Source organism: Saccostrea echinata, unplaced genomic scaffold (assembly GCF_033153115.1).
Source record: "Saccostrea echinata isolate AGI-Se365-2 ecotype Australia unplaced genomic scaffold, CSIRO_AGI_Sech_v1 ptg000002l, whole genome shotgun sequence".
NCBI lineage: Eukaryota > Metazoa > Mollusca > Bivalvia > Ostreida > Ostreidae > Saccostrea > Saccostrea echinata.
This window is the reverse complement of record NW_026889751.1, coordinates 396,567-422,526: the sequence shown is the minus strand read 5'-3', so window position 1 is coordinate 422,526 and position 25,960 is coordinate 396,567. Positions and strand designations below refer to the sequence as shown.

The window sequence follows — 25,960 nt, the reverse complement described above, 5'->3', positions numbered from 1 at the left end:
CTCATTGCAAACCTGTAGTCCTTATTATTCTGAGTTAAAAGATGAAATGTATCATTCTCACAAAGTAAAAAAGATCTGCTTGGTTTCTGTTTAAAGAGCTAGCAGTGACATTCCTCCAAAATAACTGTTAGGTAGGTTCTAGTATGACAAAATCAGGGGAACACTGTAGAATAATTTTAATTCATGGGGCCAATTTTCATGGCCAAGCAAAATTTTACTTGTTCGTTGGGACATAATTTCATGGGTTACTCATTTATACAATAGATTCAATGAATCAATATGATTACAAAATAAATGTTCATGGGGATGTAAATTCGTGGGTAAGGGTGACCCACAAAATCCACAAACATTGGTCCCCCATAGACAATGATGATTCCACAGTAGCTTAAAAGGAATGGACACACTTAGTGTAGATTCAAGTTTGTTCAAATAATGTCCATAGGCTAGGCGGCTAGGCCAGGGCACAATTTAACAGAAGAATATACATTTCTTCTCAGGAGTACACTGCCTCGATTAAAGTTTAAAAAAGGAGCAATGTGTAAATTGTATCAAACATTGATAAAATATATATGTTAAATGTCGAGAACATTTCTTTTACTGTTTAGATCAAGAATAAGACATTTCACTCTCCTTTTATTTTAGGAATATGTTACTCAGATAAGCTGTGTAGACTATAGGCCCCTTGTTTTTCCGATGGTTTTGATGATACAATATGCAGTAAAACTCAGTTATAGCAAAGTCATGGGGACCCCTGCCAAATTATTAGGCTATATCCTTAATTTCATTACTTCTGTACAACGAATTTGTTAAAGTATATAGCAGATTGGCAGTTTAGATGTTTTCCATCAAGTATGACTACCAAATATATTCTTGGAAGTATTATATACAAATCTTACCCTGGAGTAAAAAGTTTTTGGATGAATTAAATTTAAATATCAAACTTTACCACAAAATAATGTCATTTCAGTATTTTAAATTTTGAGATCTTTGTAAATTTGTTATAAAAGATTTAAATATTGTTATTTTTTACCTCTATGGGACAAAAATCAGTTGGTTATATCCATAAATTCTGTTTATCAGAGTTCCTTATAGCCATAACGTTTTACAAGGAATTATTAAGAATTTTGCAGGGAAACCCAAAACACTTTGCTATATCCTAAAATTCACTATATCTGTGTTTGTACTAAAAGAGTTTTACTGTATCATCAAATTCATTATAGTTTTATATTTACTTGTAAATCTTTAATCTCAGATGCCCCATATACTTAGGTTTGATATCAAATACATGTACATATAAGGTTTCAACATCTTCGCTAGCCAAGGATTTCTGATCTGCTTCTCTTCTCATAATCCCTTGGCCTACAGTGCTGTCAAAAGTTGGGATTTTTTTGTTGAGTTGTAATTGGAGTTTATTGATATAGTTTGATCACTCAGCAATTTTTTTTTGTAAATGACGATATATGTGTTCAGGATATATCTTCATTCTTTAGTCTTAGGAATGAAACACACAAGTAAACAACGATCCGTAAGATAACGTCATTCTATAAATAGTTACATGTATGGTGTGACCTGGAATCTATATTACAGATGTAGATTTACACCCTGAATAACAAGTACATGTTAACATTGCTTGATACCTTCTTGTTAATTATTCTCTTAAAAATTTAATGTTTAAATTTGCTTTTTATTTCTGTTGATGATGCAATCTGTGCATATGTGGTAAGATTTGAGATCACGTGATGTAAACATTCCTGTCTTTTGACAGCACCATATGCCAAGGGTTTCTGAGGAGAGTAGCAGATCAGAAACCCTTAGCTAGTGAAGATGAGGTTTAAGTGATATCAGATACATAGCTTTGATATCATGTGTAGTGTCTAAGATCCCTTGGATAATCCCTGTAGTAAACAGGATCTCATTTGAAATGAGTCTTTTAGATATTACATGTAATAAAAAGTTTTAGATTGATTTTAGTCTTTAATGTTGAATATTGTTGTAATAAAAATATTATGAATTAAGTTTAGTCTTTAATATATTTGAATATTGTCATGCATTTTTTTTTCTTGTTGTGCTTTTTATAGTACATCAGTTTTACATGTATACTATATTTTAATTCTTTTTTACTAGTTAGTTGTTACTTTTGCCAGCATATGATGTTGGTATGCTTATAAGACATTTTTGTATTTCCTTATTCCCAAATTTTGCATGTAATCTATGTTTATAATTGTGCATACTCAGCATGTATCTTTAGTAAAACTTAAACCTGTTTTTGAGAGACAAAAGTGAAATTTTATTTACAAAGATTATGTATAATAGTTTTATATAAAGGATTGCTCTCTTACAAAATAAATGTTTTTACAGGAGCTAAAGTTGGATGATGCCATGATGACAGCACTTATACAGGACCGACTGGAATTTGTCAAACTCTTCCTAGAAAATGGAATTGATCTGTCTCACTTCCTTGACATTAGAAATCTGTGGAACCTCTACTCCAACGTAAGATTTCATTTATCTGTCTGTCTGTTCGTCTGTACATGTACAATATATGGAACTTCACTACCATATAAGACTTTACATATCTGTCTATTTGGCTGTATAAATTTATGGACCATCTTTCCTGGTGCAGCTTCTCATCTGCTCATACCTGTAAACCTCATCACAAGGGTAACTTTTCATCTGCTCATACCTGTAAACATCTTTATTTGTTTATATCTGTAAACCTCTTCACCAGTGTAACTCTTCGTCTAATTATTTTTGTAAACCTCTTCACAAGAGTAACTTTTCATCTTCTCATACCTGTAAACATTTTCACCAGATTAACTCTTTATCTGTTTATATCTATAAACCTCTTCACCAATGTAACCTTTTCTCTGCTTATACCTGTAAACCTCTTCACCAGTGTAACTCTAAGTCTTCATCTGCTTATTTCTGTAAACCTCTTCTCTCATATAAGTTTTCATCTGTTGTATTTGTGGAACCTCTTCCCTACTGTAATTCTTCATTTGTCTCCCTGTATAATCTATCTAACCACTATACCATTCATATAAATAATGTTGTCACTGCAATTACTTTACTCTTTTGTACTTCAAGTATGATCTATAATTATTTCGTTGTTTGCTTTGATTTCTAGTGTTTCAATGACAAAACAGATGGAGCTGCACAATTGTTGATGAACAGAATAAACTATCTGAGGGTAAGTTTAACATCTGTAATGCTTAAATATATATCTGTAAGGCCAAAAGGTATGTGTAAAAGTAAAAAATGTATAGACAATTTTGTCTACATATTAGGATTTATGTAACAATTACTATCATTTACTGATTTGCTTGTCTTACCCACTAGGAATGATTGGGAATAAAAATCCCTAACTGGCTTCCAGTATTTTTGTTTCCCAGATTTATTTCTTTATTACCTCCATTTGGGAATTTTAAATTTTACATTATGCAGTCTGTTTTATACCCCCATAAAATTTTTGTTGGGGAAGGGGAGGGGTTTAGATAAATATGACTGTACCTATTTGTCATCTATCTGCCAGTTTTGTCTCAATCCAGCTCTTACATACTATAGCTTTCATGGGGACATAAAAGATGCTTGTTTTTGGTATTAAAATGGGTTTTGGGGAGAATTTAAGGTCTGACATTTGGATATGGCAATGATCCAAGCCTGTGATTTTTGTCCAAGCAACATATCTGTAGAATGTAGAATCTGATATACCTGTACTTGACACATGGAACCTAGACCAAGGTCATTTTAATAGAGAAGTTAGGTCACAAGGATCACAGGTGTGAATTCTTTTTTGTCTATAACCTTATCAACCTGAGACCTTAGAAGCTAATATTGTGAAAAAAAGGGAATCTGGTCTTCTATGAATTATACCCTGCCCTGTTTTAGTTTGGGGTACATTTGAGTCTTGATAGGACTGCTCTGTTTTAAGCATATTTAAGCCTTATTTTATGCTGTAACTGCCTTTTCCTATGTAACTCCAAATTACATGAATCAAAGAAGAATGTGTATTTGTTCTCCTTTTCTTAGGGAGTAGTAAAGGTATACAACGTAAAACCTACTGAATGTGTTTGCATGTTTGTCTCCTTTTCAGGAATGGGTTAAATATTTTTTTCCTTATAAAAAATTTTCATTCATGAAACAAAGTCCTTTTTTTTAAATAGTAACTAGTAATTGTTTGATGATTATTTGATACTTTTCTATAATATTCTCTTCCTAAATTCAAGCAAGTTAGCATTCTTGAAGGGGAGCCATTCTTGTTTTAAAAAAAAATAACACTTCATGTTTTTGTTTTACTTCAAAGTAACATGTCCTACATTTTTTATTTATTTGTTCTGTTATCTCCTCAGTTGGCTATTTTGAATTTGTATTATTTACTAAGTAAGTCCAGGTATATTTTTTGATATAAACCAAAGAAAGGATAAAGGGAAAAAATATCATTCCTTGAATAACCTGTATTTAATTCACTGCAAAAAAGTTTTACTGTTTGAAAGCATGCAATGTTACACACATTCAAATTTAACATTCTCGCTGAACACATTCTATTTCTTTTAATTGATACTGAAATAAATGCTGCATAATAAATCTTTTTGAAAATAAAAATTAAATCTGGTGTTTAACATCCCTATATTTTTCTATAATTGCATGTTCAACCATACTGGGGTTCTGAAATTTCAAGTTTATTCAAATCATGAATATGCATATTTACAATATGTAAATTATGTGTTCATTTCTTAGTAGTAAGTACTGCAAGTATACATAAATTGACGTATTAAAAATTTAGCGCAATTACTAGGTATGGAGTGGTTGGTGTAATTATGAATTAGCAATATATACATCCGTGCCATGTATTGTATTTATTTATGATTTATTAACAGTATTCATGAATTAGCACATCGCTGTCTGCGCCAAAGCTGCTAAAATATGAAGCTTGCTTTTTTTAAGTACATATTCAGTTAGTCAGTATATGGTGAGTGATAAATCTCTGAGGTGTATGAGTGTTATGGCCATGAGTCGCTCATTCTGTATTAAAAATTAAAAAAAAATATTCCTGTTGAATATAATAACCTGTTCACAAGGAGAGTTGAATTGAAATTAAACTAAGTTACTGCAAATTAAATTTGAACTGTGTTCACATGGAGAATTAAATGTGAATTAGTTAAATTTGAATTAATTCACTGTGCATCAAATTGCTTTGCATTAACTCAATGTGAATCCAAATTATGTTTTGACGCATGCATAATAGCAAAGATAAGCCACTTGCTACATGTTGGTGGTCAGATATATGTTCTTATGCTATTTTTGAGTGAAAAAGAAAGAAAAATTAAGTTTATCACTAAAAATGTGTACATATGCTATGAAATTATATCTCAAATGTATATCTACTCTGCATTTGGTGATGTGATTTGCAAATGATGTCTTTATAGCCTTACTGTAGAACTAAAAAATTTTAAAATACGCATTGCTTTACTTAGCATTATTTGTCCTGTGAATGCAATTTAATTCGCATTAGTTTAATTCGCATTATTTTAATTCACATTAATTTACTGTGAATAAAATATTTAATGTCCATCCATGTGAACAGGGCATAAACTTGACTTTTAATTTGTATTTTACTTTTAGCAAACCTGGGCTGCTTATTTGTGCTGTAAGCAAACAGAAGATATTGGGGTAGAACCTGATTTGCTGAATTACATAGGGAAGGTTATAGTTCATCTCCTTGGTGATGAGGCCATGAATCTTTATGCAGGTGCTGGAAAATGAATTCTCTGAATCATTTTATTGAGAATAATGAATTAAGCAATGCAGTTTCTGTATTATCTCTAAAAGAAGATGTAAACATTATTATATTAACAGAGTTGAACTAAATTTTTATGTTAATTGGATGTATGAGTGTATTGTTAATAGCCATAAGTTTGTAACATACTATGACATACTGTGTTTGTTGTGACAGGGAATCAGTATGATGTCCATAGTGAAGAGGTTGTGTTTGGATACATTCCCAAAGCAGAGAAGCCTTGTGAAGAGTACTGTAAGTTTATGATTACATTAATACATTTGGAACTGTGAATTTATGAATACATGACAGTTAGTACTCTGAGTTAATGATTACATTATAGTTGGTAATGTGATTAAATTATTACATTTCAGTTAATACTGTAAGTTAATGATTACATTACAGTAGGTAGCGTGAGTTAACAATTACATTACAGTTGGTAGTGTGAGTTCACAATTACATTACAGTTGGTACTGTGAGTTCACAATTACATTGCAGTTGGTATTGTGAGTTCTCTATTGGATTATAATTAATACCTTGATTTCACAACTACATTACAGTTGAAACCCTGAGTTCCCAATTACATTACAGTAGGTGCAATGAGTTTACAATTACATTCAGTTTGTACAATGATTTCATGATAAATGTTGTTTCTGTGAGTTCGCAGTTACATGACAGTTGGTACCATGAGTGCCATTGTGCACCTTCTATTTTACATATTTTTGACGAGACATGTTTAGAGTTTCCTATAGCCATAAAAAGACATGGACACTGCCATTCTTTCTAAATTATTGGGGGTACCCATCTCTTAGCTGCAACTCTTTCTATATCATTGCATAAAATTTAATGAGAATTTTCCAATATCTTTATTACATAGTGCCATTGTGCACCTCCTATTGACATTTTGCTCAGACACATATTTTGGCTTTCCCATATCAGAACATGGACTTTGCCATTATACTCATATGGGAGTGGGGATATCATTTTTGGAGCTCATTGCTCCCAGGACCTCTAGATTTCAGTAGTTTTACTTGATTTGTTTTGTGATTTACAGTGAGTGTTAAGAAGAACCTGAGTAAGAAAAAATCCCGGCTCTTCCCCGAGGTGGAGTTTAAGAACCCGGCTAAGGACCTGTTTATCTGGGCTGTTCTAATGAATCGAATGAGTCTGGCAAAGCTTTTCTGGAAGATTGGAAAAGATCACATTGGTAAATTTTGTTTTTTTATGTAAAAATGGTGTTAACTTGTGTGGTCACTTCAATACTGGGTACACTTTCTCTGTTAATTTAAGCAATTCAGTTTTTCATAGAATATTGTAATGCATACCCAGTACAAAGCAAAATTAATACTTAAAAACCTTAATAACCTTTAATGTTGTACATAGTGTACAAATTTATGATATAATCTACAAAATATATATAGGATATTTAATGTTTTGTAGTTGGATATGGAATTAATTTCACTAGTAGGACAGAATTTTATTTGATATTTTCATGAATACAAAGTACAAGTTAAATTATCATAAAAATCCTGTCTCACAAGTGAGACAAGTGAGTGACTTTTTCTCTGTACATATATTATTTTTTACCTATTTCAGGTTCAGCTCTGTTTGCCAGTTGTCTACTAAATGAGCTGTCTGCCTTTGAGTTTTATGTATTATTTTTTACTTATTTAAGGGTCAGCTCTGTTTGCCAGTTGTCTACTGAATAAGCTGTCTGGATTTGAGTTTTATGTTTTATTTTTTACTTATTTCAGGTTCAGCTCTGTTTGCCAGTTGTCTACTGAATGAGCTGTTTGCCTTTGAGTTTTATGAATTATTTTAACCTGTTTTAGGGTCTGCTCTGTTTGCCAGTTGTCTACTGAAGGAGCTGGCTAAAGTTGCTGATGATGAGGAAGAAGTGGAACTCAGTGTTTCTCTGGAGCAAAACTCCATGTAAGTTCTTCCCTTACAAACATTTTTTAATGGGTGGGGTTTACTTAGAAACTTTATTTTATCAATACACAAAAATTCGATGTTCATCATATGAAGTGAAGTAAGGAGTATCATTTAAATATGAATAAACAGACTTATCCGTACATAGGGATGAATCAATATTCTTCATTTATAATAATTTTGTTTTTATTTTCAGGGAGTTTGAAAAATTAGCCTCAGAGATCCTTGGAATTTGTTCCATTCAGAATCGTGATCTAGCTCACCAACTCCTAGTAAGAGAACTAAATGAGTTTGGAAACACCACCCTGTTTTGTTTGGCGGATGAGAATGTTCTTATGGATTTCATGGGCCAGACATGTTGTCAGACCAAGCTCAATGCCATTTGGAAGGGTCGCATGGCTCTCTATACTTCTAGCATAAAGGTAATTTGTAATAGAATGACAGATTTATTATTTCATCGGGTTACATAAAATTTTGAATTCCAATTAAGTTAAAATGTTGATAGTACATGTTCTGGAAATTATATTTTATTATAATTTTAATATTTTACATTCATCTCAATCATCTTCAGTATACTGTTTTTCTTGGTTAATGATGTAATATTTCTTTCTTTATCAGATAGTAGCTTCAATATGCCTTCCATTCCTGATTCCTGCCATTAAGTTTGTGGACAAAAAAAGAATGGTTCATGAAGATGAATATGATGACTTGGCACCACTTCATCCCACCACTCAAGAGATGATAACGGAGCAGGATGCACCACCTAGCAATAGAGAGGGTCCAGAGGGGATAACAGGTGCCGGTGGAAAAGTGGCCCCAGTTCCAGAATCCAAAACAAAAATACTCAAGCGAAAGTTTAAAACTGTGACCTTGTTTGGTGGTAGTAAGGAAGGCGGGGAGGATATTAATTTGTTCCGTGCCATTTACTACTTTTACACTGCACCAGTAACCAAATTCACAACAGCAATGGTAAGATTTTTTTAATTTTCAGTTCACCAGAGTCACTCATTGTAAAGAAATTTGGATGAATGGATATTTGTTATCTATAAAATAAACACTGGAACTATGAAAATGATACATGTAGGTATTAATAAAATGAAGCAATTAAATGAAAGTTATACTTTAAAAAATCTTGTTTCAGTTTGCCAATATCTTGTTCCTGGGGTTGTTTTCCTTATTTGTGTTGACGGACCTGTATCCTATTGGTGAGAATGATGCTCCCTCTATCCCGGAATACCTCACCTGGATGTACACAGTCACCAGTGTTATTGAGGAACTCAGACAGGTACCTCTTAACTATGATTTTAGATAATTTATCAGACTATACAGTGAAAACTGTCTAATCTGACACCTGTGCAATCTGACACACTGTGAATTCCAACGTTAATTTTGTTCCCATTTTATTTTCCATGTTTTTTTTTTTTTTTACACTGTGCAATCCAACACTCTGTCTATTCCGATACAAAATTTGTCTCCCAGGTGCATGTCACATTAGACAGGTTTCACTGTATTTTCATAATTTGGCAATAAAAATGGAATTAGATACAATGATTTATGTTAATCCATGTATGTAGTCATTATATTAATTTTGTAAGAAGTAAAATTTAATTACATTGATAATGGTTTAACTTTTTTATTAGATATTAACCAGGGACCAGCGGTCTCTTCTGTACAAAATACGGAGTTGGTATGGTAGTGTGTGGAACCGTTTTGATTTCATCATGTACTTGACCTTTCTGACCTCTGTAATCCTGAGATTTTCCCTGAGTGGGGAGGACTTTATGTGGGCTCGTATGTTGTACAGTCTGACACTGGCAATGTACTTTATTCGCTTCATGCACTACTTCTATGCAGAGAAAAATATTGGACCTAAAGTCATCATGATCTCTAGAATGGTAAGATTTCTTATCGTGCTTACTAGCATGGCCATGTTTATTTTGTATACAACCTTGGTAGAATGCTCATTAAATGCTATAAATAATTTTTTGAGTGACTATTGTCACAAACGATAATCTTGTAATTATACCCCACGCAACAAGTTGCGTGAGGTATAATGTTTTTGACCCGTCCGTCAGTCAGTCAGTCAGTCAGTCAGTGTGTCAGTCAGTCAGTCAGTCAGTCCGTCAGTCCTGTTTTTTTGTCAGCGCAACTCCTCATAAACCGCTGCACAGAATTTCGTCAAACTTTGCAGATATTTAGGACACAATGTGTAGATGTGCATATTACCAGGAAATTCCGATTCCTTTATTTTTTCTCGGAATTTCGGCACTTTTCAACTTAGATTTTTGGCCATATCTTGAATATGGAGATGAACAGTTTGTCAGCGCAACTCCTCATAAACCACTGCACAGAATTTGGTCAAACTTTGCAGATATTTAGCACACAATGTATAGATGTGCATATTACCAGGAAATTCCGATTCCTTTATATTTTCTTGGAATTTCGGCACTTTTCAACTTAGATTTTTGGCCATATCTTGAATATAGAGATGAACAGTTTGTCAGCACAACTCCTCTTAAACCGCTGCACAGAATTTGGTCAAACTTTGCAGATATTTAGGACACAATGTGTAGATGTGCATATTACCAGGAAATTCCGATTCCATTATTTTTCTGGGAATTTCAGCACTTTTCAACTTAGATTTTTGGCCATATCTTGAATATAGAGATGAACAGTTTGTCAGCACAACTCCTCTTAAACCGCTGCACAGAATTTGGTCAAACTTTGCAGATATTTAGTACACAGTGTGTAGATGTGCATATTACCAGGAAATTCCGATTCCGTATTTTTCTGGGAATTTCGGCACTTTTCAACTTAGGTTTTTGGCCATATCTTGAACATAGAGATGAACAGTTTGTCAGCACAACTCCTCTTAAACCGCTGCACAGAATTTGGACAAACTTTGCAGATATTTAGTACACAGTGTGTAGATGTGCATATTACCAGGAAATTCCGATTCCATTATTTTTGCCTTAAGAGTTTTGCCTTTTGTTGAAGAAACTTTCCAGCTAGGTAATAAGAAACTCCACTGGAATCAGCTTTTTATAATGAAATTCTATGTGAAATATTTTATGACCTTAAAAGACCCCTATTGATTTTGAGATCAAAATATTAATGGTTTAACACAAACACACACTCACACACACACCATCTTCGATAGTTCTCTCTCCCCCCCCCCCCCCCCCCCCCCCCCCCTTCAAATTGGTGTGCTTTGCCTTAAATAATTTCATAAGTACAGTATATAAACAGATTCATATGACTACATCATAATTTTGTTTCCATCAATTATTTAAATGTGTAAACTATCATGTGTTGGACATGGACTTACACTCATTAACAAATCGAAATCACTGAGGAATTTAAATAACAGTTTGTCAGCATAATTCCGGCACTGAATTTCCTGAAACTTTGTAGGTATTTCAGAATAATGTATAGATTTGTATATTACCAAGAAATTTTGATTCCATTATTTATCTAGAATCTTCAGCCCAGTTAAATTTGTAACATACAAAGATTTGAATGTCCTTATATGCAAGAAGTTTTGATGTGATGATTTTTTGCAAGTAATGCCCCTTTTTTGAATTATACTGTGTATTTAAAATGCACTGTGCCATTCATTACGTGTTGCATTGTCGAGTTTTGGGGAAGCGTGGGGTATGTGAGCTTGCTCACTTTTTCTTTCATTATTCAGGAGGTTTCTCAATTCTTTATTATTTTGATACACCCTCTGTAAGTTAGCTGATAATGACAGACCTTTATTTTTTAATCAAGATTCCAAAATTATTTGAAAAAATATTCTTATGAAGAAAATATTATTTACAATAGATTCTATGCATCTACAGTATTGAATTTATTTTCAAAATATTGTTGCAAACTTTGGGATATACTTCATGAGTTGGAATTGGAAACTTGTGAGATAACTTGATGATTGTTGTGTATCTATTTAGTTGACAGATCTGATGTTTTTCCTGTTAATCCTGTTGGTATTTATCCTAAGTTTCGGTGTCGCCTACCACGCCAATCTGTATCCCAACTCCCCAAAGGAGTGGGTCCTCCTAAAGGATGTAGTGTATCACCCATACTGGCAGATGTATGGAGAACTCTTCTTAGAAAACAAAGAAGGTAAAGACTTAAACAAGTGGAGTTATCTAGAAGGTTTTATTTTTGAAGATTCCATTAATTTCACAAGAATTTAATTGTGAATCTTTAAAACTATGTACACAGTAGCAAGATGTTTATACAAGGGTTTTAGAGAAGGCAAACAAAAAAAATCCAAAGATGATGAATGAGTGTATACATATGAGGGCTTACTAAAATAAATACATTGCAGTATTTTATTACACATAAAATACATTTGCCCTTATTACTGCACACTTTTTGGTATCTCCTAGTATGAACCATGACCAGCTAGCTCCATAAATCCATTGGTAACAATTTAAAAATTTAAGAAAAATACAATTGAGAAGGGAAGTATGTTACTAGCTCCATCTTTTTTTTTTTTTAACACTGAAAAACACTTTTTCCTGCCATGCATGACAATGCCAAAGACTCAGTTTGTTCACTCCATTTTCAGAGTGTGTGTAGACTGCCAATATGCAGTTCTTTACGTCATTTATATGTTTTGGATTTTAATAGTTTGTTTTAAATGTGTGAATTTTTATTGTAGGTAATGACCCTTCAGCAGATGCTGGAACCTGCACTAGTAATGAGACTATTTGGAGGTCAGGTGAAGTGGATCGTTGTCCAGAAAAGAATGCCCTTGTTGTGTTGTTGATGGTTGTCTACATGCTGTTGACCAACATTCTTCTAGTCAACTTGTTGATTGCTATGTTTAGGTTAGATTAAAAATCTGCAAGTAAAATCCAATTCAATTCAGTTTATTTATTTACCAATTAAGGACCCTCAAGGGGCAACAGGAAAGTACAGAGTTTATACTTGTATAAGTTCATGTAAATGAAACCATAGAGGACACGCATGTATTACAAAACAATTTAAACAAAGAAAAACAAGTATCATACAAGTATCATACCAATTCCATACCTGGCAAAATTTTCCACTTATACATAATCTTGAAAAAAAGATATTAAGGTAACGTTAATTCTTACAGGTACCGGTACTTTATCTTTTTATTAATTTTATTTATGTTTTGCACAGTGACACCTTTCAGAAGGTTCAGGACAACTCTGAGAAGGTATGGCGGTACCACAGATACTCACTGGTTTATGAGTTTTACGAGCGACCAGCTCTGTTCCCCCCTCTCATCATCCTCAATCACTTGTTCCGAGCTATCAGATGGCTGATTAATAGATGTAGCAGCAGATGTTGTAAGAATGAAATCCGCACCAGAAACAGCTTCAGTAAGTGTAGGATTGTCATGTGGGCTTTCTGTTGTTAGATGCATTTTTCATAAAATTGTGTGAAGAAATGGGTGAGTGGGAGGAGGGGGGGGGGGGCTCCACTTTGCAATCCATTTGATTGAAATGACAATAAAAATTTTTAATCCCTTGTTGGGAAAATATTTTATAACATTGTAAACTAATGGTTATTTACTCAGGTCTCTTTGCCAAAGGTCAGCTATATGTGTGCAATTTTTTTTTTACCAACACTGAATTTCACTGTATGAATAAGTAGATGTATATCTGATTAATATGTTATAGTCAGTAATTATCCTGGAATTGCCATATGTCCCTCTGTTTGTATGTCTGTAGATTTTTTGTCTAGAGATCATTTTACATGGACAATAATCTTTAAACTGTAAGCAAGGTGAGAAGGGCCAAGTTGAGCATTGTGGCTTGTACTTAACTATGAACCAAGGTGATTTGGAGGAGGAGGAATTCATAGGGTACAAAAATATTATATTTAGCCAGAATTTTGAATGGAGAAACAATAATAGCTTATCATTGAGACAAATTTTGTTTGGGTCTGGAGTGAATGTTCTGACCCCAACACAAGGTTATTTAGACTAGGTCAAATTTTGAAGTGTATTTCTTGTCCATAGAAAAATTTTTATGGAATAAATTAAAAGATCATAATTTGCCTGAGAGTTGATTATGATCACAAGATATGTTCCTGAATAAAGATCATTTAGACAAGGTCAAGGTTGCAAAGTTCAGAAGTATAAATTCTGATGTAAAATTCTAAAAGACACAACTTTACTTGAAGGAACTTTAGTAGGTCATAATTGACTTAAGATTGATGGTGACTTAGACATCTGTTATGATTCTTAGCCATGATTGTTGGGTAAGGTCAAGGTCAGGAGTTAAATCTTCTTTGTCAAACTTTCTTACTCAACATAAAGGTTGCTCACTGCCAACCCTTAACCATCAAATCTTAAACCATTTATTAGGGCTGCAGGAAATTGCAATATATTTTTCACAAGATGACAAAGTTCTTTTTTAAGATATTTTAAAGTATAAACGTATGTTTTTCTTTGGTTGGCCTATGGTGGTATCAGGACAGTTCTAATTTTTAACTGTTGAATGGTATTTATCGAAATAATTGTGATGTTTGTACATTTACTTTAGCATGTTCCAATAATGAATTATTTTGTAATTTTCACGCCTTTAACAATGGGTATACAATCCCAGTGCACTCTTAAATTGTACCAGTACCTTCAACTTGTCTTAAATTGATTACAGTTATCTTAGAATTTTGTTTTGCTTACTCAGTGTTCCCTGTGATTCTTCACTCCACGAGAAAAATTTCAATAAAAAGATTTAAAATGCTGGCTTAGTTTGATGTGACAAAGTAGCTATTACTTTTAATCACAGTAGTTTTACTTCTTAATGAATATTGCACTTTTATTGTTTATACAGTGTCACATTAGAAGAGTTCCATTAAATAAACATTATTATTAAAAATGTATTAAAACTGTGTTGTATTGATCTGTCCCTTCTGTATGGAATGCTCTCACGTGTCTTATAATGTGTTACAGAATTAAAGCTGAGTGAGAAGGATCTGATCAGGCTGTCTCTGTTTGAACGGGGAGCAATGGAGGAACATCAGCACTCCGTGTTCTCACTAGAGAATGACAAAATAGACAAGAAAATAGAGACCACATCAGAAAGGTACAATATACTCCCACTGATAAAAAATAGAGACCACATCAGAAGGTACTATATACTCCCGTTGATAAAAAATAGAGACCACATCAGAAAGGTACAATATACTCCCATTGATAAAAAAAAAATAGACACCACATCAGAAAGGTACAATATACTCCCATTCAATTTGATAAGAAATAGAGACCACAACAGAAAGGTACAATATACTCCCATTGATAAAAAACAGAGACCACATCAGAAAGGTACAATATACTCCCATTGATAAAAAATAGAGACCACATCAGAAAGGTACTATATACTCCCATTGATAAAAAATAGAGACCATGTCAGAAAGGTACTGTATACTCCCATTGATAAAAAATAGAGACCACATCAGAAAGGTACAATATACTCCCACTGATAAAAAATAGAGACCACATCAGATAGGCACTATATACTCCCTTTGAAAAAAAATAGACACCACATCAGAAAGGTACAATATACTCCCATTGATAAAAAAATAGAGACCACATCAGAAAGGTACAATATACTCCCATTCAATTTGATAAGAAATAGAGACCACATCAGAAAGGTACAATATACTCCCGTTGATAAAAAATAGACACCACATCAGAAAGGTACTATATACTCCCATTGATAAAAAATAGGGACCACAACAGAAAGATTCTGTATACTCCGACTGATAAAAAATAGAGACCACATCAAAAAGGTACAATATACTCCCACTGATATTAAATAGAGACCACATCAGAAAGGTACAATATACTCCCACTGATAAAAAATAGAGATCACATCAAAAAGGAACTATATACTCCCTTTGATAAAAAATAGAGATCACATATACTACCATTAATAAAAAATAGAGACCACGTCAGAAAGGTACTATATACTCCCACTGATAAAAAATAGGGGACACATTAGAAAGGTACTATATACTCCCACTGATAAAAATTGAGACCACATCAGAAAGGTACAATATACTCCCATTGATAAAAAACAGAGACCACATCAGAAAAGGTACTATATACTCCCATTGATCAAAAATAGAGACCAAATCAGAAAGATACAATATACTCCCATTGATTAAAAAATAGAGACCACATCAGAAAGGTTCTATATACTCCCATTGATAAAAAACAGAGACCACATCAGAAAGGTACTATATACTCCCATTGATAAAAAAAATAGAGACCACATCAGAAAGGTACAGTATACTCCCATTGATAAAAAAAATAGAGACCACATCAGAAAGGAACTATATACTCCCTTTGATAAAAAATAGAGATCACATATACTACCATTAATAAAAAATAGAGACCACATCAGAAAGGTACTATATACTCCCACTGATAAAAAATAGGGGACACATTAGAAAGGTACTATATACTCCCACTGATAAAAATTGAGACCACATCAGAAAGGTACAATATACTCCCATTGATAAAAAACAGAGACCACATCAGAAAAGGTACTATATACTCCCATTGATCAAAAATAGAGACCAAATCAGAAAGATACAATATACTCCCATTGATAAAAAAATAGAGACCACATCAGAAAGGTTCTATATACTCCCATTGATAAAAAACAGAGACCACATCAGAAAGGTACTATATACTCCCATTGATAAAAAAAATAGAGACCACATCAGAAAGGTACAGTATACTCCCATTGATAAAAAAAATAGAGACCACATCAGAAAGGTACTATATACTCCCATTGATAAAAAAAAATAGAGACCACATCAGAAAGGTACAATATACTCCCACTGATAATAAATAGAGACCACATCAGAAATGTACAATATACTCCCACTGATAAAAAATAGAGATCACATCAGAAAGGAACTATATACTCCCTTTAATAAAAAACAGAGATCACATATACTCCCATTAATAAAAAAACAGAGACCACATCAGAAAGGTACTATATACTCCCATTGATAAAAAAAAAAAATAGAGACCACATCAGAAAGGTACAATATACTCCCACTGATAATAAATAGAGACCACATCAGAAATGTACAATATACTCCCACTGATAAAAAATAGAGATCACATCAGAAAGGTACTATATACTCCCTTTAATAAAAAAATGGAGATCACATATACTCCCATTTATAAAAAATAGAGACCACATCAGAAAGGTACTATATACTTCCACTGATAAAAAATAGAGACCACATTAGAAAGGTACTATATATACTCCCACTGATTAAAATTGAGACCACATTAGAAAGGTACTATATACTCGTATTGATAAAAAATAGAGACCACATCAGAAAGGTACTATATACTCCCATTGATAAAAAATAGAGACCACATCAGAAAGGTACTATAAACTCCCTTTGATAAAAAATAGAGATCACATATACTCCCATTAATAAAAAATAGAGACCACATCAGAAAGGTACTATATACTCCCATTGATAAAAAATACAGATCAAATCAGAAAGGTACTATAAACTCCCTTTGATAAAAAATAGAGATCACATATACTCCAATTGATTAAAAAATAGAGACCACATCAGTAAGGTACAATATACTCTCACTAATAAAAAAAATTAGAGACCACATCAGAAAGGTATTTACTGTAACCATGCATCCTCTCATTGATGAGAAAATAAGACCACATCAGAAAGGTTCTTTATACATGTATTACCATTGATAAAATATTAGGGACCACATTGAAATTTCCTCTCATTGATTAAAAAGTTAGGAACACATCAGAAATGTACAGTTTACTTCCTCCTGTTGGTAAGAAGAAAATAGAGGTCACATCAGATAGATACTGTAATCTTCCTCCCATGGATATCAGAAATGACACAAATCTCTTACATTTATAGTATCTGTCCTTAATAATGGAATTAGTCTTTTACTGTAATAATATCATTTATAGTCACTGTGGTTGATGAGAAAATTATGTTTTATTAAATGTGCATCCATAATATTTTACAGTAGAAAATTTTATTGCAAACATGTCTTAAGTGAAAACCCCTATTAAAACAAAATTTTTATCAACAAAGAAATACGAAGTTTTGATATATCCAGTTTTAAAGTTTATTTTTAGAAACTGATTTTAGGCTTAATGTTGATTTTATTTTAGGCTTGACAGAGTAATAGAAGAACTGGACAACATAAAAGACAATGTGATGGCAAAGGAGAAGATGATGGGAGGAGAGGTTCCAATCACAGCTAGATCCACTTCTATGTCCAATGTAGAACCAGAAGTCTACTCAGCCAGGTAAATATACACATCTGGTTAGATACTAGCAACCAAGTCAATCTGATTGGATACTGCACACAGCCAGGTAAATAGGTACTAGCAACCAGGTCAATCTGATTGGATGCTGTATCCAGCCAGATAAATATACACATTTGGTTAGGTACTAACAACCAAGTCAATCTGATTGGATGCTGTATCTAGCTAGGTAAATATATACTAACAACCAGGTCAAATCTGATTGGATGCTGCACACAGCCAGGTAAATAAATGCATTTGGTTAGGTACTAACAACCAAGTCAATCTGATTGGATGCTGTATCTAGCTAGGTAAATATATACTAACAACCAGGTCAAATCTGATTGGATGCTGCACACAGCCAGGTAAATAAACACATTTGGTTAGTTACTAACAACCAAGTCAATGTGATTGGATGCTGAATCTAGCTAGGTAAATATATACTAACAACCAGGTCAAATCTGATTGGATGCTGCACACAGCCAGGTAAATAAATACATTTGGTTAGGTACTAACAACCAAGTCAATCTGATTGGATGCTGTATCTAGCTAGGTAAATATATACTAACAACCAGGTCAAATCTGATTGGATGCTGCACACTGCCAGGTAAATAAATACATTTGGTTAGGTACTAACAACCAAGTCAATCTGATTGGATGCTGTATCCAGCCAGATAAATATACATATTTGATTAGGTACTAACAACCAAGTCAATGTGATTGGATGCTGTATCTAGCTAGGTTAATATATACTAACAACCAGGTCAAATCTGATTGGATGCTGCACACGGCCAGGTAAATAAATACATTTGGTTAGGTACTAACAACCAAGTCGATCTGATTGGATGCTGTGTCCAGCCAGGGAAATAAACATATGATGGGATTTTACTGTATAAAAATGAACAATGGAGAAAGTGGACATGTAAAAGCCAGGTGAATGATTGAATACTACATAGAGCTGAAAAAAGGAAACATCTAATTAGATATTGTATATAAGTTATAAAAAGAAAGTATGTTAAATATTGTAAAATTGTTATGTACTTTATTGTATGTTTCATAGATTTGAAAAGACAGTACATAAGAAATCTAGACAGGTGGCTAGAAAAACTGGTCGTATCCAGCATTTACTAATTAATATAAAAGAAATAGTTTTCATAGGAAATAAAGGAGAAAAACTTCAGTGGATGTAAATATAAAATCTTTAAAAAAAAAAGAAAAGATAACATTTTTCAATTTCCATTGACAGGAAAACTCACTCACAGTTGGAGGTGGAAGTGGACCAGTTATCAAATTTTGTTCGGGAAAACATGCATGATCTGAATGCCTCAATAAGACGACTGGAAAAACTCATTTTAGCATCCACAAAACAGAAGCAACAAACTCTGGACATTTCACATTTTCAGACTTCAGAAAGCTAGATAGAGATCATCTCATTTGGGCATTAGCATTTGTGTGAAAAATGGTTGATATCTGATTGGCCTATAATGGTTTGTAAATATACTTTCCATGTGATTGAAAGATCTACGTTTTTTGTAATGTTATATCACTCCATTTATATTTATTTATTTAAACTCTGAGGTATTTTATATAAGAATTTTAATTTAAAAAAATACTAATTATGTGTTTACTCCCAGAATTTGACATCATATCAGATGAAATGTTCTTAAATATTCATTCATTGAAAATGCTATTATCTCTGCATATGATGAAATTCTTAACATTTAAATAAGGTTGGATTTTAATATTTACTAACATTTAGTTCATCTTGCAATACATATCAGTGTATTTATTGGTGCCTTTATAAAACAAAGAAAAAGAGACTAAGCAAGAGATTTCTGTATGTGTGTGTTAGAGTGAGCAAATTCTGCATTTTCAAATGATTGTGTACATCAGCTGGTGTTCTTATTGATGATAATGAATCATATAATGCTCAGTTTTTTAAATTTATTGGGTACTTAACTGTGATATTATTTTTTTTAACTGTATGTGTATATGTGTTTATATGAATTCTCCATTTTGATGAATATAAAAAAAATCTCATTTTTGTATAGCAGCAATTTTTGAAAATGATCTTTATTATATTTTTCATAAAAATGTAAAATTTCATTAATTAATGTTTCGTAGAGAAACATGAAAGAAGCATCAGTGAAACTAAAACAGAGAACCAAAGCTTAATATTATACCAAAAATTATAATAATAAACAGTACATGATCTAGGGTCATTTTTGAGACTAGCTAATTACACAAGAGGCACCATTGTTTATCTTATTTCTTGTAGAGAATGTAGTTACACATTTAAGTAATTATTAATGCAACTTAAAAAATATAAATTAAAAATCTTGTCTTTCACTTTACAATAATTCTGACTTTAACCCAATTGTTATCTATTGGAAAATGATTGTTTTAATTTTGTACCTTGCAGGTTGTGTTTCTGATATAAATGTATGTTTTAACCTTGCAGCAATGTTAATATCTGTCTGTAATCCGTCCTTTTTGTCTTTACAGCTGGTTATTTTGCAGTAGAATTTTATGGTTACTTGTTGCAAATGTTTGATAATTGATATTGATCATTAGTAATACTTCAAACCAGTATTCACTAAATAATGTACTTTTAAATACTACATGCAATGTATCAGAAAAAAAAGAGTTGTTTTCATTATTGAAAAAGGAGAAGTGGTTTAAACTGGAAGGGTAGAATTCCCTGTGATTGAGGTTAAGGCTGCAGTAAAAAGGTTTTTTTTTTTTAAAAAAAAAAAAAAAAAAAAGAAGAAGAAGAAAAAAGAGACCCATTGGCCACAATGCTCATCTGAGTCATCTTGGCCCTGCTGTTCTGCATCAGATTTTGTACAGTAAAACTCGTTTAGTACAAACATGGTTATAGGAAATTCACGGATATAGCGAAGTTTTTCGGGGTCCCCAGCAAAATTCTTAACAATTCTTTGTAAAAGGAGATGGGCGAACATAGCATGCAGAAAGCCTATTAGCTTCAGATATATAAAAACCATGTTCAGTTTGTAAATTTAGTATTTAGAGTAAAGTTCTCATTATTGAAATTTATGAAATTATGATAAACAAAACTTTTCTCATGAAAATTTTGTCGGCAAAATTTATTCTTTTATTAAAAAAATAATGTGGTATTTGTGGGGTTCGAACCCTACCAATAAAAATCCTGAGTATCTTTTCTTTCGTGACCAGCACGCTAACCACTAGACTACGCAAGTCCTGATGAATAGTGACATTTAAATCATGTTTGTGATATGACCCTTGACTTAATGGACTTCAAGTATTTCTCGAAAAGATGCGAATGTTATGTCATAAAAGTATATTTTTAAGGTATAGTGGGTCTTTGCTCCATATTTTTGGAAACCAAAAAATGTATATTTTTATGCAAACTTTGAGGATTAACTTTCAAAAAAATGGAGGGAAGACCCACTCATATCGAAAAATAGTTTTATAGTATGAGAAAATGACTTTTTGCCCTCTTTAGTGTGTGTATAACATTTCATAAGCAAATTATTTCAATCTTTGTGAGATTTTTGCAAATTGTAGAGATTTTACATAAGTATATTTTAATGTAAGATGAAATATCAAGGAAAATTTTTCACCTTCATGTTTGTCACACTATAGGCTTTTTGCTCGTCATGTTCACCCATCTTCTTTTATGGTTATAACGAACTCTGATATAACGAATTTATGGATATAGCAAACTGATTTTGAGTCCTGTAGTAGTAGAAAATAATGTAATTTACATCTTTTAGAACGAATTTTCAAAGATCTCAAAATTTGATATATTGAACTGACTTTATTTTCGTTAAGTATTTGTATATAAAATTCAATTCATAATAAAACCTTAGTTATCCAAGGTATGTTTTGTGATCGCTTCCCTAACATATTCAGTAGTAATACTTGAAGGAAAACGTGTATATTGCAAATTTCCTATATATACTTACACGCGTGCGAAAAATATTCGCGAGTTTCGCGACCTACCCTAACTCGCGAATATTAATCGCCACGAACCATTTATTTTGCTTTGTATTTGTTAAGAATGTTTCCTCAGTCGCGAAAATTAATCGTTGCAGATTGATTTCAATCTGACAAATCGCGAGTAAAAGTTGACACGAATAATAGTTGGTTTACAGTATATGAATTCGTTATACGGATATAACAAATGATGGATATATTGAAGTAAATTCACAGGTCCCCAGGACTTCGCTATAACCAAGTTTTACTGTATTCCTTATGTAAAATTTTCTTTTCATACACAGGGGAAAAAATGATTTGAACAAAATGAATCTACATTACCAGAGGATGCTTCCACATTAATGTGATTCATCATTATATAATCCCTATTGTGTACCTACCCAGGGTTGTCTCTAAGACCCTGGGGCCAGTGAATTTCCCCACCTATAATGATGCAATCCCCCGGTTATTTTGGTATTCCTCCTAAACTCCCCATTACGGGAGGAACTCCAGAACCCTTTTACTTTTTAAATGTCCCTTTCTATTTCAATTCTTAGGGACAACCCTGCTACCCTACCCCCAGGGACAATGATCTAAACAATTTCAATCTACACTGCCTCAGGAAACTTTCAATGAAGTTTCATCTTTTCTGGCTCATTGGTTCTTGTTGAGATTTTAAAATATTTTTCCTATATATTTCGATGTAAAACTTTGATCCCCTATTGTGGACCCATCCTACCCCCAGGGTAAATAATTTGAACAATTTGGAATCTACACTACCCCAGAAAGCTTCCACATAAGTTTCAGCTTTTCTCGTCCAGTGTTTTTATACCCCACGCAACAAGTTGCGGGGGGTATAATGTTTTTGACCCTTCAGTCAGTCCATCCGTCAGTCCTGTTTCTTTGTCAGCGCAACTCCCCTTAAACCGCTGCACAGAATTTCGTCAAACTTTGCAGATATTTAGGACATTGTAGTTGTGCATATTGCCAGGAAATTCCGATTCCATTTTGTTTTTTTTTTTGGGGGGGGGGGGGGGGCACTTTTCAACATAGATTTTTGGCCATATCTTGAATATACAGGTAGAGATGAACAGTTTGTCAGTGCAACTCCTCTTAAACAGCTGCACGGAATTTCGTCAAACTTTGCAGATATTTAGGACACAGTGTTTAGTTGTGCATATTCCAAGGAAATTCTGATTCCTTTATTTTTCCGGGAATTTCGGCACTTTTCAACTTACATTTTTGGTTATATCTTGAGTATAGAGATGAACAGTTTGTCAGCACAACTCCTCTTTAACAGCTGCACAGAATTTTGTCAAACTTTGCAGATATTAAGGACACAATGTGTAGTTGTGCATATTGCCAGGAAATTCCGATTCCATTATTTTTGGCCTTATAGAGTATTGGCTTTTATTGAAGAAACTTTCCATCCTCGTAATAAAGAAATACACTGGAATCAGCTTTTGTAATAAAATTTCATGTGACCTATTTTATGACCTTAAAAGACCCCTATTCATGTTGAGATCAAAATATTAATGATTCAACAGACACCTACAAAAAATCTTGGATAGAAGTACACAAAAAGTCCCCCCCCCCCCACACACACACACACATGCACACTCACACACCTCGAATTAGTGCTTTGCTTTAAATAATTTCATAAGATTTGAATGTCATTATATGCAAAAAGTTTTGATGTGAGGATTCTTTGCAAGTAATGCCCCTTTTTGAATTATACTGTGTATTTTAAGTGCACCATGCCATTCATTATGTGTTGCATTGTAAAGTTTTGGGGAAGTGTGGGGTATGTGAGCTTTCTCACTTTTTCTTCCATTTTTTAAAGATTTTTTCTAAATATTTCAATTTAAAACTTTTTTTTACCTATTGTGGCCCCACCCTGGGGACCATGATCTGAACAATTACAATCTACACTACCTCAGGAAGATTTTCTTTTCTTGCCTAGCAGATCTCGAAATCTTCAGTTCTTAAGGGATTTGTAAAGATTTTTCCAATATATTTCAATGTAAAATTTTGATCCCCTACTGTGAACCTACATGTACCCTACCCCCAGAGGATATGATTTGAACAATTTAGAATCTACACTACCTCAGGAAGCTTCCATTCATGTTTCAGCTTTTCTGGCCTAGTGGTTCTTGAGAATTTTTTTTTAATGATACCTCGATCCTTATTTTTGCCTTTTCTTGATTATCTCCCCTTAGAAGGGGGGTTGGTCCTTCATTTTAATAATTTAGAATCCCCTTTACCCAGGGATTCTTTGTACTAAGTTTGGTTAAAATTGGCCCCATGGTTCTTAAGAAGGCGTTGAAAATATGAAGAGTTTACAGAGGGGTGGATGCTGGACAATGGGTGATCAGAAAAGATCACTTGAGATTTCAGCTCAGGTGAGCTAAAAGGTAATCAAGGATTATAAAGTTCACCTCAACAAATGTTATATTTCAGTAAGGCAAAGTCTCATACTAATTGAATGTTCTGGTAGTGTGCATTCCAAGATGCATCATTGATGCAAGTTTGGTCTGGATAGGATTATGAGTTGCATGTAGTTGGGAATGGATTTGCTCCAAAGTTTTTCTGTTCAATCATCCAGAAAATGTAAGATTCAGAAGTCTGGTGTGCATCTCTAGATGCATCATCCATGCAAGTTTGGTCAACACAAGGCTTACAGTAAATAAATTGATTGATAAAGCTATGTTGCTCAAGAGAAAGACAATGATCAGGGATCAAGAAAATATTTAGTCTAGTGCCCAGTGACAAATTTTGAAGTAGATCTGTCTACTTGCCTGTACTTGCCCCCATTTGTCACTATCATCATGCAAACTAAATCATTAGTGAACCCATCTCATTCCCTCTCATAATGGCTTCTCTGGTCTTTGAAGAACATTTAATACATACAAAGACAAGGTATTTTTGTCTCATTTTTATTTATCTGTTATTTACAAGTCTATGTGACCATTCAAAAACAATTGAAGGTACTTTTTGTATTAAATATTTTAAAAAATTCTGTTATAATTCTCTTATTTAATTGACCTTTCAATGACATTATTTACAGTAATTAATTATAATAGATGAATAGCAAAGGCGAATAACTTCTCTCAGAAAAATCTCAAACTCGAAGGGACTGAGAAAATACTTCCAGATAATTGAGGATTCGAGATATTCAGGGTAAAATACTCAAGGAATAAGCAGATGGGACTTCAAAATGACTTCGACATATCCATGGTGTTTGAGATATCCATGTTCGAGATACTGAGATACTGAAGTTCAACTATACATTCATGGAGCCCTGCCCAGCAGCAAAACACTTGACCAAGTGGTCCAGAATGTGGTAAAAATACCCTTGCTTATTACAACTTCATATTCTGCTGCCAAGGAGCAGAGCAGAAGATTTTCGAAGAAATAATGCATTTTCACTATCGATTCAACACAACCCCACCCTAACACCAAAATCTCTGACCCAGGAGCCATGACATTCACAATTTTGGAAAAAAGCACACTTGCTCATTATAACTATGCACTTAGTTTATCTGCTAAATACCCAGGAGCACAGAGGAATATTTTCAAAGAATTAATGCATTTTCAAATATAATTAATAGAGCCCCACCCTAACACCACAGCCACTGACCCAAGAAACTCATAATTTTGGAAGAAGCACCCTTGCACATGACTAACTATGCATTTGGGAGCAGAGAAGATTTTCAAAGAAATAATGCATTTTTACTACATACTCAACAGAGCCCGACCCTTACACCAAAACCCAAAGACAGGGGCTATGAATTTCATAATTCTGAAAGAAGCATCCTTGCTCATCATAATCATGCAATTGGTTTGTCTGCTAAATACCATAGGACAGAGAAGGTATTTAAAGAATATATGCATTTCACCATCTATTAGAGACCTGCCCTTACACCAGAACCCCTTACCAAGGGGCCAAGAAATTCATAACTTTGGAAGAGGCACCCTTGATCCTCCA

General features: G+C 33.2%; 1 protein-coding gene across 1 annotated transcript in view; it reads left to right on the top strand.

The window, feature by feature from the left end:
• LOC133204550 (transient receptor potential cation channel subfamily M member-like 2) overlaps positions 1 to 19,641 on the top strand; it is a 30,694-nt gene extending 11,053 nt beyond the window's left edge. The window contains exons 11-26 of the mRNA XM_061340302.1: positions 2,359 to 2,493; positions 3,128 to 3,190; positions 5,623 to 5,749; positions 5,954 to 6,031; positions 6,831 to 6,983; positions 7,609 to 7,708; positions 7,905 to 8,130; positions 8,327 to 8,677; positions 8,850 to 8,993; positions 9,349 to 9,603; positions 11,656 to 11,830; positions 12,375 to 12,543; positions 12,863 to 13,065; positions 14,643 to 14,775; positions 17,878 to 18,015; positions 19,259 to 19,641. Coding sequence (XP_061196286.1) covers positions 2,359 to 2,493; positions 3,128 to 3,190; positions 5,623 to 5,749; positions 5,954 to 6,031; positions 6,831 to 6,983; positions 7,609 to 7,708; positions 7,905 to 8,130; positions 8,327 to 8,677; positions 8,850 to 8,993; positions 9,349 to 9,603; positions 11,656 to 11,830; positions 12,375 to 12,543; positions 12,863 to 13,065; positions 14,643 to 14,775; positions 17,878 to 18,015; positions 19,259 to 19,430 — 2,622 coding nt within the window. The 3' untranslated portion in view covers positions 19,431 to 19,641. The remainder of the gene's footprint in view (positions 1 to 2,358; positions 2,494 to 3,127; positions 3,191 to 5,622; positions 5,750 to 5,953; positions 6,032 to 6,830; positions 6,984 to 7,608; positions 7,709 to 7,904; positions 8,131 to 8,326; positions 8,678 to 8,849; positions 8,994 to 9,348; positions 9,604 to 11,655; positions 11,831 to 12,374; positions 12,544 to 12,862; positions 13,066 to 14,642; positions 14,776 to 17,877; positions 18,016 to 19,258) is intronic.
• Positions 19,642 to 25,960: the final 6,319 nt, after the last annotated feature.